Source organism: Vidua chalybeata, chromosome 4 (assembly GCF_026979565.1).
Source record: "Vidua chalybeata isolate OUT-0048 chromosome 4, bVidCha1 merged haplotype, whole genome shotgun sequence".
NCBI lineage: Eukaryota > Metazoa > Chordata > Aves > Passeriformes > Viduidae > Vidua > Vidua chalybeata.
In genome coordinates, this window is record NC_071533.1 from 49,926,960 (window position 1) to 49,947,046 (window position 20,087).

At 39.3% G+C, this 20,087-nt stretch overlaps 1 protein-coding gene across 2 annotated transcripts in view; it reads left to right on the top strand.

Moving 5' to 3' along the window:
* Positions 1–3,644: 3,644 nt before the first annotated feature.
* Positions 3,645–20,087, top strand: part of PDS5A (PDS5 cohesin associated factor A) — a 77,288-nt gene continuing 60,845 nt past the window's right edge. For both annotated transcript variants that reach the window (XM_053940779.1, XM_053940780.1), the window contains exons 1-2: positions 3,645–3,886; positions 4,679–4,849. In XM_053940779.1, the coding sequence (XP_053796754.1) occupies positions 3,860–3,886; positions 4,679–4,849 (198 nt within the window). In that variant the 5' untranslated portion in view covers positions 3,645–3,859. The remainder of the gene's footprint in view (positions 3,887–4,678; positions 4,850–20,087) is intronic.

A 20,087-nucleotide genomic window follows, 5' to 3' on the forward strand; every position in this document is an offset into this window, starting at 1 on the left:
TTTACTGTATTAATAAAGACCTGAGGAGAACCACTGAGCAGTTTCTGGAAGCATGTGAGCATAGCTTAATTTAATCAACATGAATTAAAGGATTTTCTGTGCTTGAAGTAATCACTCCGTACTCTCTTCTGTTTCATTGGAAAACTGTTTTGTTCTGAAAACCCTGTGCTGCATTATTTTCCCTACCAGTAAAAACACATTTTTCCTTTCTTGATAATTTCCTTGAATCTGTCCTATCACCATACAAAGAAAGAAGCACCTCACAAGGCTGCCCCACAGGTGTTCGGCACCCTTTATTTCAGTCTGTTTATGAATAACACCTGCAATCATAGTCTAAAATATAATTAAACAGACAAGGGCAGATCAGAGCACATACATTCCAATAAAAATAATGTGAGTGAAGGTAATAAAATTCTGATGCAAACAGTAAAATCTGGGTAAAGACTAAAGGACTCGGTAATATTATTAGACAGAGCCATCCAGTAAAACCCAAGGGATCATGTGAACCTGGCTACAGCTGTACAAGCACAGTCCAAGTCACATCTCAGCTGCTTGCTGAAATTAGAAGGGTGAAGGTCAAACAAGCAAAAGCAACAAACCAGACACTAGCAGCTGTAATTGTATCTGATGAGAGCAGATTTCAAGACTATTCAGATTAAGGAGTACCACAGGTCAGATTATCTGAAGCTTTTATGTTTTTACATACTGAAAATGCCATGCATATATTCAAGCTAATTGGCGGTTAAGTGTTCATTCATGCGTCCCTTAATTGGGTGTGATATCAGAACTACATGCTCTGTTTTAGCTCTTTAGAATTTCAAATGGTGCAGAAGTTTAAATCCCACTGCTTCTCTTCCGAGAAAAGATAGAACCATTGCCTAATCAGCCCATGATTACAGAAATTTGCACCTACTCCTCTCAGACACTTTGCTGATATGTCCAAGACTCACTCAAAACACTACATATCTGGCTAACACAGTACTAACTACTCACTCATTACCCATGAAAGCAGGAATCTTGTGTGAACTCCTTTATGGTCAACCTTCCACTGATGCCTTTCAAGACCTTCTGTGTTATTTTAACTTCACTATTTATCTGAAATCTGCAAGAAGACAGAGAGGTCTTGGTCTGCAGCCAAGAGTACTTCAGTGTGGGGAGTCACAAAGAACTTTCGTAGGATGAAACAGTTTTAATTGAATGACCAAACCTTGCCTGGCACTCTCAAGTCAAATCTTTGAATTGCCTTGTCTACCTTCAATATACATATTCCATACAATGCAAGACATTATCTTATTCTTTGGTGAAAAATAAAAGTGATTAGAAGTGCATACTAGAGGCTTTGCATTGTATTTATCCTTAACTTAGACTAAAAGCAAGTTGTGGGAGAGTAGCCCTTAACCATTATGTTCTTAGTCCTACTTCAGAAACCATTGTATAAACAATTCTCAGTAAAAATGGTGTCAGTTTGTGAAAAAAATCTTGTAACTACAAGTTTACAACAAGAAGTTGTAGATCACACTAATGATATACATAAAACAGTGCTTTTCAATAACAACTAAAGAGTATTTGAAAACAAATATTAAAATCCATGAAGTTCAGAGACAGGTGAAATTTCTGGAATGCAAAACCTGTAGTACTTCAATTTTGCCCAAAGAGAAGTCTGCCTAACATCTTTCTAGCTTATGTTTGGTTCACGAAAAAAACCTTAAAACGGACTCTTTAAATTTATTTCTCGCATTATTTTTACTGACTTAGATTCTTTTTCTATTTAAACTGAAACGAGCTCAGATAGGTTTTTGATATATACTTTATTTAGTTACAGAATAATCTTCTAGGATTTGTTCCTAATTTATTAAGCTAATAGAAGTGTATTAAAAATAAGGAACCTACACCAAATGGTTTATATTAGTAATTTGATTGGAGAAAGAAGCACCATATGTAACAAATTTAAAGATAAAAGACCGAAATATGTGAAATGTATGTAAGTTCTGACAGTTCCTCTTATTCGATTGACAACAAGTTAAAGTTGATAGCTAGTCTCAGTACTTCAACGTTAAGGCAAATCTAAATGGCCTCTTTAGTTTAGATTCTGAAAAAAGATTACATGCTTTATTTATTTACTAAAATCAGTACAACCTTAGGGTCACCTGTCTATTGTGAATGCCCAAATCCATTCATCCTTATGTGGGAGAGAATAATTTCATCTAAGTCTGGATTCACAGCCAGATTTAAATGCCTGGTCTGATGACACCCTTCTAAATTTCAAAATCAGCATCTGAGATTCTCCAAGTGTTCATTGCAACTCTCAGTCACTTTCACTATAATCCTTCTAAACTGGTTTCATAGAGGCTGTGGACACTCAAGGCTTTAACTCCCCTAGGACAACACTGCAGGAAAACAAGGAACACAAGTGTAGGAGAGCAATTTCCTACCCACATACTATTACACCCGAAGCTCCAAAAAGCTTCTGTCTTTGTACATTTTCCACTCGCACCTTGTAAAGCTGGAATTTGGCATATTTCACCATAACCTTACTTACTTACCCCTATCCCATGCCTTCACCCTCCTGCACCTTGCCTTCGCCACTGCCGGGCCATGCTAGCCACCAACCTGGTGTGCCTAGTGAGGCTCCTGTCATAGCTGTGCAACCCCCATGGAGAAAACATCCCTCCATGGAAACTGGTCCTGACCTCCTACCTTCAACTTGCTCTAAAGAAAATTCATTAGAGATTTGCAAAATTAAGAAAAATAATACTTTTAGCTGGTTTGAATAACAAAAATAATCAGCTGAAGACCCGAAATTAGTCTTGATCACTTAAAAGTCATCTTCCAGCTGTCACACACCTTCTCTGAGTAGCATGGGCATCTAGAAACATTTCATAGCCACCTACACTTCAAACAGACAGGGTACATACTGCAGATTCAAAACACACAGATATATCCCACTTTGTTATTGACTTTCCAGACATACTCCATCCCTTGGAAATATTAATGCTAAATTACAAAGACATTTTGCACGGAAGGATTTCCTGAGTTGGCTGGCGAGGGCTCCCTTGGTCTGCATATTCAAGTTTCTCCTTAAGATTTATAACCAAAGTGTGGATATTCCTCTTTCCCCTGATCTGCCTGAAGGACTGTTCATTCTCCGTGCCACCGCACACACCGTTTCCCCACACTGTCTTCTCTATCACGCTGACCAGGCCCCAGATGCCTGCGGGACCGGCCAGACGAGCCCGCGCAGCCATGAGCGGCCCGAGCTCCGTAAGGAAGCAGCAAAGTAACTCTCCCTTCCCGTCCTGCAGCCAGGAACCCGCAGGCTCGCTCGCTGACACTGCTGGCAGCCGGGCATCGCCGCTCGGCGCCAGTCGTGCCCTCGCCGCCCCGGAGGAGCCTGCCCGGCCCGGCCGCTCCGGGGGTTTAGGCGCCAAGCTGAGGCAGCGATACGCCGCTACTGCCCGCCCTGCGCGGGGCTCCGCGCGATGCCAGACTTACTGGGCGGCCTCGCCCTCTGCCCGGGGCGGGGGCTGGGGGCTCCTGGCGGGGCGTCGCCGCCGGCCGCGGGCGGGCAGGGGAAGGGGAAGGGGCGGGGGCGACGCGCAGGCTCCTCCCGGGCTGCGCTTCCCTGGGCGGGCGGAGAGCGGCGCTGGGTCCCCGCGGCGCACGCTCCGCCCGAGCCTCCCCCTCTCCCGGCCGCCGCCGCCGCCGCTGCTGCCGCCACCGAGCCGCTCCCCCTCCCCCAGCCAGCGCTCCCGAGCAGGAGCTGCCTTGCCGCGGACCAGGAGGCGGCGGGAGCGCCCAGGGCAGCGGCCGGCGGGGTGGCGGCGGAGCGGCGAGCACCACCCGGCACGGAGGCTGCTCAATGCTGCACCTTCCGGAGCTGCATGAGGTAAAGGCGGCTCCGGGTCCCGCTTCCCCCCGTGTTCGCTCCCCGCTCCCCACGGCCGCGGGGGTGTGTGAGCGGAGCCGGGGCTGCGGGGGGCTCTTTGTGGGCCCGGCCGAATGCGGGGCGGCGGGGCGGGTGGGGGGGGGGTGCGGGGCGAGGGCTGAGGGGACATGAAGTTGCGGGAACAAATGGAAAGTGGCGAGTGGCCGGGCCCCCTCCCCGGGGGGGCTCCTGGAGGCGCGGGAGGGCGGGTGGGAGGCTCTGAGGGAATGGGGGGTTCGCGGGGGGGTTTTGTTTGCGCTCGCCGCCGCCTCCCTGCCTTCCTCCCTCCCTCCCCCTCTCCTGTTGGCTTCTCTGCCTCCCGATAGTTTTGAGGCCTAACTGTTTAGGCCTCGTCTCCCGGCTCCGGGGCCGGTGTGCCGGCTCTGAACCATCCCCTGGGGCCGGGAACGGCGTCCCCGGCCCACCCCCCGGGCCGTAAGGGGCCCTTGGCCGCGGGGTATCCCTCGATTGGGCCCCAGATTTCATTGTAAAACCGTCGGCTGCGAACTAACAGTGTTGGGCTGGAGCAGCCCCGCAATGAAAGGAGGCGCCGGAGGGGAGCGGAGAGGCCCGAGTCGCGGGGAGCGGCGGCGGGCCGGGCCTCGCTCCCGCCGGGATGCGGCGGGGGCAGCGCTGGGGGGCGCGGCCGGCGGGGCGATAGCCGGGGCCTTCGGCGAATTGAGGGTGAGGAATGGAAAAAGAGGGTTAGAAAGTCGTTTCCATTCTGCTGAACTTTTGTTTTCTGACCGATAGAGGCCGGTAGAGGACTGTGGAGAGGGAAAGTTTATAACCAGCAGCGCCAGGATGGACTTCCCTGCTGCCCAACCAAAACCTGCTGCCGACGGTAAAATCATCTACTATCCTCCTGGAGTGAAGGAGATTACAGACAAAATTACCAACGATGAGGTGGTTAAACGGTTAAAGGTGAGCAATTCTGATCACCACCCCCCTCCCTGCAACTTTTACTTGTTAAGGTAAACATTTTATCACTGGAATGGAGAACTGCCAGAGTTTTGTTGTCCTTCCTGCCTGCAGACCTTTAAGGGAATATGACTTCATTGTTTTTCCTAAAAAGTGGAGGACCCCTTTTCCCCATTTTTTGTATTTCATTACTGTTCTCTCAATGCTGGAGTTGATACATTAACTGCTAATTTGTACATGGAACATATCCACAGTTTAGAGGAGAGATTTGAAGTGGAATCGTAAGTAATAATTACAGGATATGCTAGCAAAATTTTTTGGCAAGCTAGGTGGTTTTTTTGGGTTCCGGCGTTTGAAGAAAGTATAGTTGAGTGGAGGAAATAAGTAGATCTACGTAAGGGTATTTTTGATTGAAAAGATCACACTGTTTGCAAAAAACAAAGCTTAATTTCTGGAGTTTATGGATGGAATTTTGACATAGTTTCAAATGTAAAACCTGCCTCAGATTTTTTAACTTAGTGTAATACATACTGTTTTTTTCCTATTTAGTATAATGTACAAAATTGCTAAATTTCCTTGAGCAAAAGGGATTGTTAGAAAAGCATCTTCTCTGCTTATTTGACAGCATCCTGGGGGAGCATGGGTCTTGCCTCTTTTTTACTTTATTAATCCCTTCTTCCACTGGAAAAAAAATTAAATGCTACTGTGATACAGTAGGATTATTTCTTAAGTGCAGGCTGAAAATAGAGAATTAAGTTGAGCATTGATCAAATATTGACACAGCTCGTTTGTTAACACCATGGTCTTTGGACCAAAGGTTTTTGTAACCTAGGATTTGGTCCTATGCCCAGGGTGGAGTAATAATTTGTAGAGATTGGAAATATTCTATAATCTGATGATCTGTTTCCCATGACAGCAGTGACTCCACAAAGACTGAAAAATAGAAATCATGGTCTGGGCTGATCAGTTGAAAAGTTTTCTTAGCTATAAATGTGAGGAGAACATAGGCTTTGTGCTTTGTTTTTTAAGCAGTAAGGCTTAAAAAGGTTTTTTTTTTTTGAAAATGAGCATTGTTGTCCATTTACAGTTTTGAAAATTGTTGAATGGACAAGTTCGGCCTACTATTTTCAAAACTGGCAGTGGAATATTGCCAGTTACAGGAGAGGATACTAGAGTTGTGACTGTTAAGACAGATACCTGGGATTAAAGTCTGGGGAATGCAGAGGAATGCAGTTTTGAGGTGATCCTTGAAACGGGTTTTTATTTTGTCCCAGTTGGTGGACTTGCAATGGTGAACTATGTCATTCCTATATAATAGGAATAATGGAACTTCAAAATCATGTATACATGTTTTACTGAATTCACATGTATGTGTGTGTTTTAGACATAATATCCAGGCTAAGAGCAGACTTTTTTCCTGTTGTTTTTTAATGAATTAGTGTTACAGAATTCAGACAGCCAAAAAATTTGAGAATAACTTCAAGTAGAAACAAATACTTTGTTACTGCACCTACCAACATTCTTTTTCTGTCTGAAACAGCAGAGAAAGATTTTTCTTACGGTATTGGTACTGTTTAATTTGAATTAGAGGAATTTTTTTTTTGTCAGGTATGGGCTTTACTGAAGCATCAAGAAAATGGGAAATTCTGTGCACTCCAGAACTAAACCAATGAATGCATTTTTCTTTATGCTTTTATATAATGTGCATGTTCTTTATGAAGTTCAAGCTTCTTTATATCAACTTAATTTACAAAAGCAAATGTATTTTGGTATGTGGAATGTTATGATGATGCTGTGTTTGGGATGGAAATGCTTGAAAAAGTTTTGTTCAATTTCTTCAAGTTTTCTTCAAAAAATAACTTTCTAGAACTTTAAATGTGACTTAATGATAAAAGCCAGCTCTAACAGAATGCACCAACTCAGGCATGAATCAGTTCTTGAAACTGTAGATTTTTTGTCTTCTTGGCCATGTGTCAGCCAAAGATGGTCTTACAGAAGGTGTTTCTTACAGAAAATGTGCAACTTAGAGTTTTGGCCACCAGGATGTGGATCTGTTCCTGCAAATTTTTGTTCTTTTAGCTTGTTGAAGTCATGGTCAACTTAACTGGTTACAAATTTGTGTCCTTATTAGCAAGTTTTCTGGTATTGCATCTGTATTTTTGTGTCCAGACCTCTTCTTCTAATGAAAGGTTTTCTTATTATTGGAACTTGAGACGTTCTGGGCACCTGTCCCAGAGTGCCTGAGCAGCAGCTTTTGTGCCAAGGACTTTTAAAAAGAATGTTTTTATATCCCTTCCCTCCTTCTGCTTGGGGTTGTGGGTAATAAAATATAGGCCAGATACTTTCCAAGTGTTTTGATATGTCTGTATGATAACATTATCATTGTCCTGAAAACGAAAATACTGAGAATTTTAAAATGAACATACATCTTTTGAGAGATGTAGAAAGGAAATGCCTCAGGATTGCATATGTATGGCAATTGAAACACAAGTTCAGGTGCTTAATGGAGTCAAAGGTAGTTTCTGGAGTGTTAGATTACATTGATGGTTTGATGCCTTCTTAGAGTGGGACAGGATGTGATGTATAGTTTCAGCTGTTGAGGAAGTGATTTTAACTGGTGTGCTGTGGCTGGGGTCAAGTGTCCTTTCAATAGATCCAATTAAGTTTAACCAAACTAGGCAGCTAGCACGTAGCAGAGTGTTGAGGTTTACTGTACTTTTGACTACAAAATAATTTTTTTTTTTTTAGGTCAGTCTTTCTCTTTACAGGGCAGATGTTCAAGTTATATAGGGATTGATTTTAGAGCTGCAAGTCAGGTGCTTGACAATTTGGGTAGGGGTGGTAACTCTGGCATAACCAAGTGATAGAAGGGGAAAGCAAACCATTGTAAGGCACCCAAGAAGCCCTCCTTCAGTTCCAAGATCAAACTAGAACCGAAATAAAACTTGACAGCAATTGTGTTAGCAATATTATATTTCTTTCCATAAGATAGTTGAGAGTTGAAAGAAGTTTTAGAATCTTGGCATCTGCTTTGTTGCAAAGCATCTTTATGACTATTGAATTTTTTTCAAAATTGACTGTATTTTACTGCTGTGTTAAACTGGAGACTTGTATATTGCTGTCAGTAAACTATTAAATCTCAGATACAACTTTGATCACAAGAGAATATTAAAATGTCATTGATATAAAACAGTTTTAGTCATTATGAGTAAGATTAATAATAGTGTACTTAATTGTCAGATACATTACAAATAGCCCCATCAATCCAAAATGCACAGAGACTGATTTTCTCAGTGACTGACATAAACAGCCCTTGTAGGCAAAGCCAGAACTGCCACCAAAATATGTGGGGCTCTCACGTACTTGTCCCAATCTCTGTTCTGTACCCTCTTTACAAGCATTTCATTTTGCTGCACGCCAAAATGGAAGGGTTGACCAGGTTAAAACTTAGCAGGGAAAAAAACTCAAACCAACCAACAACAGAACACCCACCCATCTCCAACTAAGTTAGTTTTAACCTGAACCCTTTTCTTGTGTAATTTATCAGGAAAATTCAAAAAACTTGGGCTGGGACAGGGCAAAAACAACTCCTTTTTGTGGCAGTCCTACCTTAGAGTGTTGAAGGAGCCTCAGAGTTGATTTGAATATGAAAGTTAGCAAATGTTGGGGTTTTTTGAGATAGGGATGGGGACATTTGCACTGTTTCTGGAAAGCCATCATGCTTGCTAGAGTTTTTAATGTAAAAGAAAGAATGCATGATGGTGAGTTCACATAAAGTTTTGTACTAAAAACTGTACAGTTTGGTAAAATATAAGACAAGTCTGTAGACAACAAGAAAATACAGTGCAGCATTTTCTTTTATCTTGAGATATCAGTGTAAACACAAATTCATGGAATTTGTAAAATGCACATTTAATCAGACGCTAAATATACACAAGTAAAAAAAAAGTTTCTGAAACTTTTCAAAGGAAAAGAAGTGATAAATTTATTTCAGCATGGAAATTTTAAACACAGGTTTAAGGCAGCGTTTAAATATATTTCTGTGAAATTAAGTTTTATAGGTTAGAATTTAGTGAGGGAGATACAGTTCTTTATCATGGCTGGGTTAGGATTCTGGTTTTTGTTTTGTGGGAGTTTGGATTTTTTTGGGGAGTGATTGTCCTTTTGTTTTTCAATCAGTTCAGTAGTTTTGTTCTTTTTTCTGTGGTGACAGTTAGGCAAGTCATTTGCTGTGAAAGTTGTGTTTGATTTCAATGCTCCCCACACCCTTTCATCCTCTCTCCGATTCTCCCCCTGCCATGCCCACCCCAAGGCCTAGCTTGTGATCATCTGGGGAAGTTAGCAGCCCAGGTGTGCCTTGAAGTCTTCCCTATCTTGCCCCTTGGCATTTCTTAGTTATTGTATGTATTTGTGCGAGAGCGAAACAAACACCCTCCCTCTCCTTCTTTCCATTGTCTTTCTGCATGTTCCTCTGGTTATTAGATATTGGCCCCTTTGTAGTTTGGCCTGTTGTGTTTCCATACCACTAGAAATAGGTAATGCTAACGATTTGTCATATCATGCACAGGTAGTTTTTAGGCTGTTACATCATGTTAAAATTGAGAAAGATTGCTTGTTGCTACTTAAAAGTTTTGGAAATTGGCTGTAGTTATGTGAGAGGAAAAAAAAGTTACTCTTAACTAAACTTGATATTTCTGCGTAAGTATACTTGATATAACTGCGTAACTTAATGGCCACTCTCTGAGGTTGTGTAGTTAGATGGACCTTTGATCTGACCAGGATTTTACCTAAGTAGTTATATTAAACAATACTAAAAAATACAGATTAAAATGTCATCTGGTAGAAGAAAATCTGTTGTGTCACCCACAAGAATTTGGTATGCTTGAGAGGAAAAGGTATATACATAGTAAGTGGGTCAGATAGTATATTAACTAATAAATGCTCTTTGCTGGCAAGTCTTGGATGACATGGGTGACTTGCATGTATTTACATGCTTATATTTAAGAATTATAAGTACTTTTGTGGAGGTCATACAGCCAGGTTACAGAAATGTTCCACAGTTAATTATTCGAATAATTTTAAACTTTCATTAATTGTATTTAACTGCAGACTGCAGTTGCAATGTTCTTGAGCTATTGCTGGCCACATAAGCCTAAAGCCAAATTTTTAATTTGCTTTTGCTCATAGTTTAATCTTTTTAATTAGTTGGAGTCTTGTAACAATCAAGTTTTTCATTAACTAGGACAGGCCACTAGTCAGAGAAGAAGAAATTGTGCTCTGATTTTTTTATTTCCAATAGAATATTAACCAATTGCTTTGTAAATGTCCCAATTTTGTCAGTCCTTAGAGGAACAGACCATGTAGTTCACCCAGATGTTACTGAATTTCAAACTAATTGATGATGACACCCTTTGTTTTTGTAGCCGATAATTTTCTTTTGTTACAAATGCGTCAGTAATTAATGGCAATTTCACATGTACAATATTATTCTAATGGTTTCCCAGCAACACCAAGATAAATGTATTGTGAAGGGGAAAAAAGCCCCCATTTGAAAGGGAGGGGGGAAGCCCAAAAGGTTGCTGAATTAGAAATTATAACTTCTGATGTCTGACTGCTGAAATGGACAGACTAGTTCAGAAGTCTTTATGTTCTTATTTATTCTACTATAAACTTCAAAGAATTTTTAATCTTATTCTTATGCTAATACTTTTTTTGTGACATGACTGCATGATGCTAATCACAGTTAAAAGATGGCGAACTGTAGAGTTACTGAAAAGGGAAAGACCAAACCCTAATACCAGAAAGACAAGCTGGCTTCATATGTCTGATTTGGTATTTCTAATTTGTGCCTTCTGAAGTGAAGTGCATTCTGTTGCACTTTATATGTTCAGAATGAAAGTGTCTTTGATTTCAGCTACATTTCTGTGTGCCCAGGGCTTCTGTAAATCAGGCCTTATCATCTCTCCTAAAAAACCCAGAAAATTACTAATGTTTTCTGTGAAAACTGTGTTACAGGCTGTTTTACAGACTGTAGAAACTTTGTAATAGGTGGGAGGCTGGCATGCAAATCTTCAGACTTTACCATTTCAAAATACAATATAGAATATTCATTTTCATCAAGTATTTTCCTTCAATTATAGTACTCCATCTTTGATAAATAGGAAAGGTGGTCTTTGAGCAATACTTCTCTACTAAACAACCTTGATTAACTCCAGAACAAGTTATTTAATGTGAATGGAATCAACTAATGGCTTCAAGATTTTGGTTGTGGTGTTTCCTTTTGTGTGTGTAATCGCTTACCAAGTACTGTATTAACATTATTATTACAAAGGCTGGTTAGAAGTTTGAGAAGTACAGGATTATTTACCTTGTAAAAGAGTTGAATAAGAGTTTTGTGATAATAATAAATTACAAATTTCTGAGTTTGTCCCCCTGTTATAAAACTGAAACAAACTATTGAAGGCTAACTATTACTTAGGGGCATACTGGAAGCCTGTGGCAGACCAGAGCTCTACTGATGTCTAAGTGACATGATTTAGTCATATAAATCACTTTGGGTGGATGTGCAAGTCAGTATGTATTTTTATGGTACAATGTGGGAGACTTTTTGTGAATTTAAATATTTTAAATAAAGCTTGGATACAAAATCTGTGACATACTGCATTCGTATGAGGAGTTTGTGTGCCTAAGTTTGCAAAACAGCAGGAGCTTTAGCTGTGGTCAAAGACTCATAAAGGACGTGTTACTCTCTTACCAGTGATATGAAGTGAAAGAAAAACTATCCCTGGGCTTTCAGACAGTAATATGGAGATGATTGATAGAAAGGGAAATCAGACATATATATGTGGTTATTTTTCTACCTTTTCTACTTGAATCAGTTCATACTTTTTTGTGTGCTTAATGTCAATGTGCATCTTCTGCTATGATAAAGAAAAACAACAGACAAAATAATTAGCAGATCTTTGGTTCACAGTATATATTATAGCCATTTTGGTAGTTAAAGAAACCAATTTTTTCCGTAGTCCCCAGTTTATGTTAAACATTGTTTGTATCTGAGGGTTTTTTCCCAGACAGCAATATCTTGTTAATCACCATTGTTACCTAGAAATATAAACCACATGCTTGTTATTGGTGTTACTCAAAGCAGTGTGTGTTTTGCTGGCTTTGCAGCTGCAGTAAACTAATGAACTGTATTCCCGCTGCTGTGCTGACATCAGAATTTGGCTGTTGTAAAGATCTCTTAAGCAAGAAACAAAGATAAAATTGGCACAATGTAGTTGCTACTCAGGAATGAAGATTGAAAACTTTCTGGTACCTGGATAGCATGGGGATGTTCTAAACATAGATTTTACTTATGTGAGATCAAAGGTACCTACTTAGCTGATGGAGGTGTCAGAGCTTCAGTGTCAGTTTTGCAGTGGGGGAAAAATCCTTTCAAATTTACTGTGAAGTCTGATCAGCCTTTTTAATGTCTTACTCTCAAGTGAGTTCCTGTTTCTTTCTAGTTGTTCAGTTATATTACATAATGGTACTCTATTTCCACGAGTACAACCTGTCACGTTTTGCTGGAATACAGTTTGGTAGTCATTAGCATTTTAGGCCTCATGTCTTCAATTTCTAATGCTAGAAATCATGATATCTCTCTCCATGAGATTTATCAAAACTTTCCAAAGTATTGAAACAGAGAAAAAGTTTTGTACTGGCAAAATACATTCAGAAGCATTAAACAGACATGTCTTTTCTATTTACCAATAATTTTTGAACAGATATTGAAGATGAAAGAGAAGGAGGAAGAACGTTTTTTTAAAAGGATTTTGGAGAAGTCTTATATTTCTGGAGTTTTCCCACACACCATTCTTTGGTGTCTACAGCATCTGAAAAATGCACATGCTTAAAAACAAAGTAGCTAGATTAGTAGTTAGTAGTATTAGAATTTGCTTGCAGTCATTAAAGAATTCCCCTTCCTCTGCAGTTCTTGTGCCTCTCTCTCTCATGGCTCTCTGTGGAAATAGCCTGATTGACCATAAGGAAATAGCTTAACACCTGCAGGTTTACAATATTTTAAAAATATTATGTAACTTACTGATCTTAAAAAAAACTGTTTTATCTGTGCATCCAGTGTGAAAGCCCATCAAAAGACCAGCTCTAAGCTTGTGCTTGCTATGAAAATCTTATTACTGTTGTTTTAAGTACCCAAAAATCAATCTCTCAAAAACTGGAGGGAAACATTTGTGTGTCTCAGTTTACTTTGCATATGTGATAGAACTTTGCCTGGGAAAATGTTTTTACCTTGCTTTTCTAATGAAATAAGTCTAATTTCTTTGTTACTGATCTTCCCCAAAGTTGCATTAGTTCAAAAGTTGCTGGCAGTTGGACAGAGGTTTCAGAGATGGAACGCTTGTCTAATTGCTGCTGAACAGAATAGAAACATCTGAATTCTGTTTACACAAACGAACATGGACCAGCACTGTTGAACATTTCAAAAGGCAGCAGCCCATGTACTAGCTGGAATAAATTAAACTAATTATTTCATGGGTGTTTCAAATGTTTTAGGGGATCTGCTGCCCCCTCTCCAGCTTTCTGGACAGGGCACCCACAGGAAAGTGGGCAGGTAATGCAGGAGGACAAGAGCAAGGCAAGGGATGCAGCACTTCTCTGAGAGGAGAGTTGTGGGGAAGAGATCTTTTGGAAACCAGCCAGTGACAATTTTGCTGCCTGTGATAAAATCAGTTTCAGATAGCAGCAGTACAGGAGATAAACAAGAAAAATAAAGCACAAAAACTTTTTAATCCTCAACCCACAAACTGGTGGTTCATGGTGTTCAAAAGTATTACTAGTTTTTAAAATTAAAAGTGGTTGTTTTTAACAACTGGATATGAGACTTGTATTCCGTGATCAGCTTGATGAAAATTGCTTATACAGTATGGTGTTACTGAAAGGGTAAAGCAATAATAAAAAAAAACAAATCTAAAAACCCAACAAAATCCAAAATCACTCAGAAGTAGTTTAAAATCTCAAAAGACAAACAGTAAGTTCTTTAATTGATGTTTTGCATAGTGGTTTTTTAGGTAGTTACCTTTTTTGGGTTTTTCTGGCTACTTAGAATCAGGGTTGTGGTACAAGTGCTGAAGGAGAATGTGTGCAATGAAACTGTAGTTGAACTTAGGAAGTGTTTCATATAAAGAAATTTTGCAATATGAGTATTACAAATTATGCCAATAATGATGGGGATATGAAAAGAAATTGGTTATAATAAGTTGTTCCTTGAAAAAAAAAAAGGCTAATTGACTTCTGTTACAAATTCAGTGTAAGGAAGGATGTGGTTGCATATTTCACCTTAAAATTTTTACTCTTGTTTTTTGGCCCATAGGGTAGTCAAAGTATAGTAAATCCTGTTATTTTAATATAATTTTGTGTTTTAACTGTGCTTTTCTTCTGCTGCCATATGAAAATACATGCATATACTTAATTATCCAAATGCAGTAATGATTCTCTGTAATAAACTCATTACTGAAATTTAATCAAACTATTCATAATTTAGTAGGGAATTATTTGAAAGTAAATTCTGCAGAATATGAAATTTGGTCTTTTCTTGTGATTTAAGAGAGTAAAACCTGATACTCAGTCACTTAACTCAGCAGTTCTTTTCCCTGGGCCTTATTCCTGTCAGTCATAAAGGAAAAAAAAATTATTCTAGGAACTTCGTTTACATGAAGTAGTGAAGAGGAATAATTCAGAAATTTTGCTGCTTTGTTCACACAATGACACAATGTATTGTGGAGTATGTGAAAGGAATTTTAATTCTTAAGCTGTTGCAGTAATAAAAATAGAGCAGGTAAACTCAGTACTTTGTTATGATGATTGAAAACAACTCAGTGATCTGTGAGAAGTGGAAAAAGTGTCCCTATATATGTGGATTTAACAGGTGTTTCTTTCTCATCAGTGAGGGGCTGCAGAGTTAACATTCATTCACCTAGAAGGCAAATGAAGAACATAAGGCAGCTTTAAAGCTTTTTTCCTTGAAAATACATGTTTATTTAATGCCTAATTCAGTCATCCTTTATAAATGTAGTTGGCATGTGTCATTATTCCTGAAAAATTCTAATCCATCTCAAAAACTCCTTCTTCTATTACTAGTAGAATATCAGTGGCAAGAAGTACTATTTTTGCTCATGTGAAGTCACTAAATGAAGGTCTAGTAGTTGCATTTGTGACCTGTTAGTAATGTTTTTTCTTTAGAAAATGTATGTAGAATATGAAAGTAGGCATAACTGTAGCTGAAGGGAAATTGGGAAATCTGGAAATAAGATTTCAGCTTTGTTCGCTTTGAAACGGGTAGTCTAGACTGCTGTAAAATCATGAGAATTTTGCTTCAGGAAATGGAGGGTTCACCAAGTACAAAAACTATATCTTTGTAGAATATATACACATTAATAGAACTGGAAGTAGGTCAGTAGAAAACTTAATAAGCCATTAAAAATCACTTTGGAATGGGAGTAAAAACCAAGTTAGTGTCTGTGTTTCTAAATCTCAACTGGGAAAGCGGGGGTGGTATGTAATGTTTTCCAAAGTTACAGTCTTTCAGTCCTAGGCTATGTTTCCCTTTAAAGGTTAAATCACCTTCAGTCAGGTTAGGGGTTAAAAAGCTGCCACTTAATTTTGTTTCACTTTGACATTTTTAGATACTGTTCTCAGTTTAGGTTCTTGTGCAAATTGGAGCATTGTGGTCTGAGTTGGATATGCTATGTAGATTAAAGAATACTCATCCTAGAAATGGTGCTCTGTGTGTCACTCCACGTTTCATGCTAAAACTGGTTTCTGATACCTGTGTATGTCTGTGAGGATGGAGTTCACAGATTTTTATCTAGCAGTGGAGCTGGTTTGAGAAATGCCTTGAGGGATTCTATCTCACAGGCTCTGCCTCCTGAGCATTCATACTGTGGAGCTGTGCCCTAATTCACACTGTCTTGAGACTCCTCAGAGTTACTCCGACAGTCTGTATGAGGGCTGTCATGTGTTTGTTTCTGCACAGAATCTGAATTGATGTCTCTCAACACTTTGATAAAAGCCTGGCATCATGTAGCATCCCCAGAAAATTAATTTAAAAACTAACCTTTAAAATTAACCTTATAACTAACCTCTAAAAATTTTAGAAATACAGACAATATTAGTTGTTGGTGTTTTTAGAAGATTTGTTGAGAGTTTTCCCACAATTTTTCATCATCTTTTTCAATATTCTGCTCAAAAACAAAGTTGTGGGCAAAAATAATTTCATCAGAAATGTAACAATGTGGAGGAGTAAGTAATGACACATTGGTTTTGTAGAGTATTGCAAGTCAGTTTAAGTGATCTGAGCTGACCTGCATAGTGGGTATACTAACTTACTTTAAATCAATTTAGTGTATCTTAAAAATAAATAATTTTTAAAGGCTAGTTCTCTTTATATTCTGCCAGAATTGTGTTCTGGAAGCTTGTCATCCTGGCACTCTTGTGTATGAATACTTTAGAGTACTTTCAGTGTGATGCTGCTACTGAAGAAACAGTTGCTCATTTTCACTGCTGCTGCCACTGCTGTTCAGGACGAATAATGGTTCAAAGTAACTTTCCTTATTTGATTCACCAGCATTCCTAAAGTCATAGAAACAAATCAAGTTTATGAAGAGTGAGAGGAGGAAAAGTGAAAAATAGAGGCACATAGTGACTGTATGGAAAGAGGGGAAAAATGATGTTGGAAATGGTGGAGTTGCTACACCAGTAGCAACTAGTAGTAGATGGAGGATTGCCATGAATCAAACGCTGGTGTATGGAAGCACAAACACCAAAGCCAGCACTTTGAGCCAGTTAAATACTCTTGCTTCTTGTGGACCATACTTTTCCCCATGCCTATCCAGGTGTGTCTGTGGCTTGCAGGATACTGGATTGTAGAATTGATCCAATTCAAAAGCAGTTTTTTCAGGTAAGTTTTCATTTGGATCAGTGTGACTTGCGCAGTCACCTGCTACCCTCTCCTTGCTTTTGCAGAACCTCTGTGATAGTACTGGGGTGAACTATTACTTGTGGTGACAGTTGAATTTGGGACACTGTGTTCATTGAGTTTGACTTTACTAAATCAACTTCTAAGTCATTAAACTGCACCCTGAGATTGGGTTGAAGTAGTCACACCCTCCCCTGTCATTTTTACAGCCATGTAATGAGCTGGTTCAAGAGGCAAATATATCTGTAAAGTAACCTGGGCAGAAAATGGGATTTTTCAGTAGTGTCACTTATCAGCCACTTATGTGCTGGCATAATGGAGGGACAGATCTGGCAGATTTGGGTTGACTCACACAGCCATAAAACTACACCCTAAGAAATTCTACAAACACCCCTCCACCCCCTCTATTTGTGAGGCAGTATCTGTAAACAAAATGAAGTGTATCCCTTGTTTCCCTGTGCTCCAAATCTCGGTGCACTGAATGATATACTGGCCTTCCATGTCTGAAAAAAGCTAAGAAATAGAGGGGAATGTTCTTTGGTTACAAACAATTGAGATCAGTGCTGTGTTTATACACAAATGTGTGGATTTTGCTGGCACCAGTAATTTTGAACAAGCATGAATGTTGGGAAATCCATGATGAATTTTCTAATGTTTAGCTGAGAAACTGCAGTAATAGATACCATTCATCCAAATCCATAATTGCTTTCAAAATTAATTGATTTTATATTTGAATTCAGAATTGATGTAGTAATAGTAGAGAGAAATACTTAGATAACACCTCTCTTTTCTCCACGATTGTTTGGTTTTCTCTTTTATTGTCTGTCCTGTTTGTACAAATGAAGGAATTTGAGGTTTCAGTGTTTTTTCGGGCTTCCACAAGCATGATGGCTCTCATTCTGTACCAGTATTATGGTTATGAGATGCAGTCTGTGATATTTAGACTGATCTTCTCCTGTTCTGTAGTCCAAACTACTGAGTCTTGTGCTGTGAGTTGAACTAGAGTAGGCAGTACAGGCCAGTGCTTGCAAACAAATTTGTCTTCATGCTGGCTCTGATTCTTAATGTCTTTTCCCTTCCTAATGCCTGCTGGAGTTGTTCTTTAAACAAAGACATGTGCTAACTTCCAGGATGTGTGTCGGTCTGTAGGGGAGTAACTGCATGCATACATACACGTAGACAGAGGTGAATCTGTTATTTCCAGATAATCACACATAATGCAAAAAAAAAAAAAAAAAAAAAAAAAAAAGGCACTATCCAGCAGATAGGCACCATAAATAGCTTTCTCCCCTAAGCATGAACTGATAAAATGCAAGTAGTAGAATCTTCTTTTTGTGTGTGTGTCATATCAAAGCCAGTTGTTAACTCTCCACAGGGCTTATAGCAGGAATAGACTCCAAGTTTACTCTTGCACATGAAGCACTTCCAGAATTATTCATAAAAAGTAAGAACTCTTTAACTCAAGTAATGTTTTTTTACACTTCAGGACCTGAGAGTTGTGCAGAACATATTAAGGACTCCTTGATAGGAGTCCCAAAAATCTAGCTGCTGTTGAAATATGTTTGAACATAATTTTGTTTGTTCTTCTTAGAGTCAGTGTTTGCAAGGAGTTTGCAATTTTTCAGTGGTTATATGCATCAAAAATCTGTAATTGCCAAACTTGAGCTAATGCTAGAGCTGAATTTTGCCTGCTTTTCTAGTAGCAATTTGTTTGTATATGGAAGCTTCTATGAAAATAGTGTGGGAATGTTGCCAGAAACTTTTGGATTAAGTTATATAGATAATTTTGATTATACAAATCCTTACTTTGAAATAATTTGATTTCATCTTATATCATTTGGTTTGTAGCTTGTTTGGTTTAGTTGTTTCATTTTATATTATTATTGAAGTAAGTCCTTACTGGTACTCTTCAATTCAGAAAACTTCAAAATAATGCTTAAGAAATGAATGTATGGACATGCTTTAGATATATTCACATCTGAATAGTGAATTTGGATTCCTTGAGTTCAGTCTTTTTGTTTGTGTATAAATTCTTGAGACCTTGAGTGACTTTGAATCAAGTGACCTTGAATCAAGTGACTCTTGATTCAAAAATCTGTAATTACCTGGCAAGTCTTTGATAGTATATGAAAAAAACCTGTGAGTAACTGATACCATTCATGACCAGTGGATCAAATGTTCAGAGGTTTGACCAGCACAAAGAAATTTGGGTACATTTATGGGAAGGTGGATGGAGGCTAATGCCTATTTTACTCTAAACTTATTTTGTGCTGTCTTAATCCTGACCAGAATGCTTGTAAAACCATCATACTGAAAATAAGGGGGAAAGATGTTCTGGGTTTCCTGGGCTTCTCGAAGACTGCTGACTAGGAGATAGGCTTTCTCACCTGAGAAAAGTGATAAGCACATAGGATACAAAATGCTTAAGTTTATGCAGTGATGGAAATCCACTTTTCCTACTGCTTGGGTTCTCAATACCTGACTCACACAAGACGGCTGTCTTCTGACCTCTGAAGGCAGCTCCTAGGCAAATTCAAAACAAATCCTGTAGACACACTGTCAACAATATGCAGGTGGCCACTACCTGATTTGAATGTCACCCCATGATTTTACCTATTTTTAACCCTATATGTGAGCAGTCAGAGCTCTCGCAAAAGAAAGATGCCTAAGGTTAAAGTAAAACAAGGCAATGGTTTCAAGTGGGCAGCAGGAAGCATTTCGCTCTGTCCTTCAGTTTTCTTTGCTGGATTGTTTCCCTTTGATACTTCTTTTTGATCCTTAGTACAAGCAACATTTGCCTTCAGTGGTGAAAGTGCCAATAGTGGAATCTTAGAGTAACATCTTTTGGCCTCTCTCCTTGGTTAGGAGTTCGAGCCCCATCTGGATTAGTGTTACTCACTCTACTCTCTACATCTGGAACAGACTTCTGTAATTAATCTCATCATGAATGTATCAGCATTTTGGGACCGTGGAATAAAAATACTGAAGCATTTTCCTCAAGATCAGTTACTTGGTCAGCATCTGCTTGTTTCCACCTCCACAATTCTACCATAAAATTCATAGTGAAATATTAGGTCTCAGCCATTTTCTTTAAGGTGCTAGGTGGCTTCAGTTTAATGTTTGAGTTTTAGGTGCTAAAGATTGTAGTTGACAGATTTTGTTTCCTGACCATAAATCTTAGCCAACAGCATTTTTAGCAAGTCCAGTGAATTCTTGCAGCTGTAGAAGACTATTGCATACCTCTACAATTTGTAGGCCAAAGTGCAT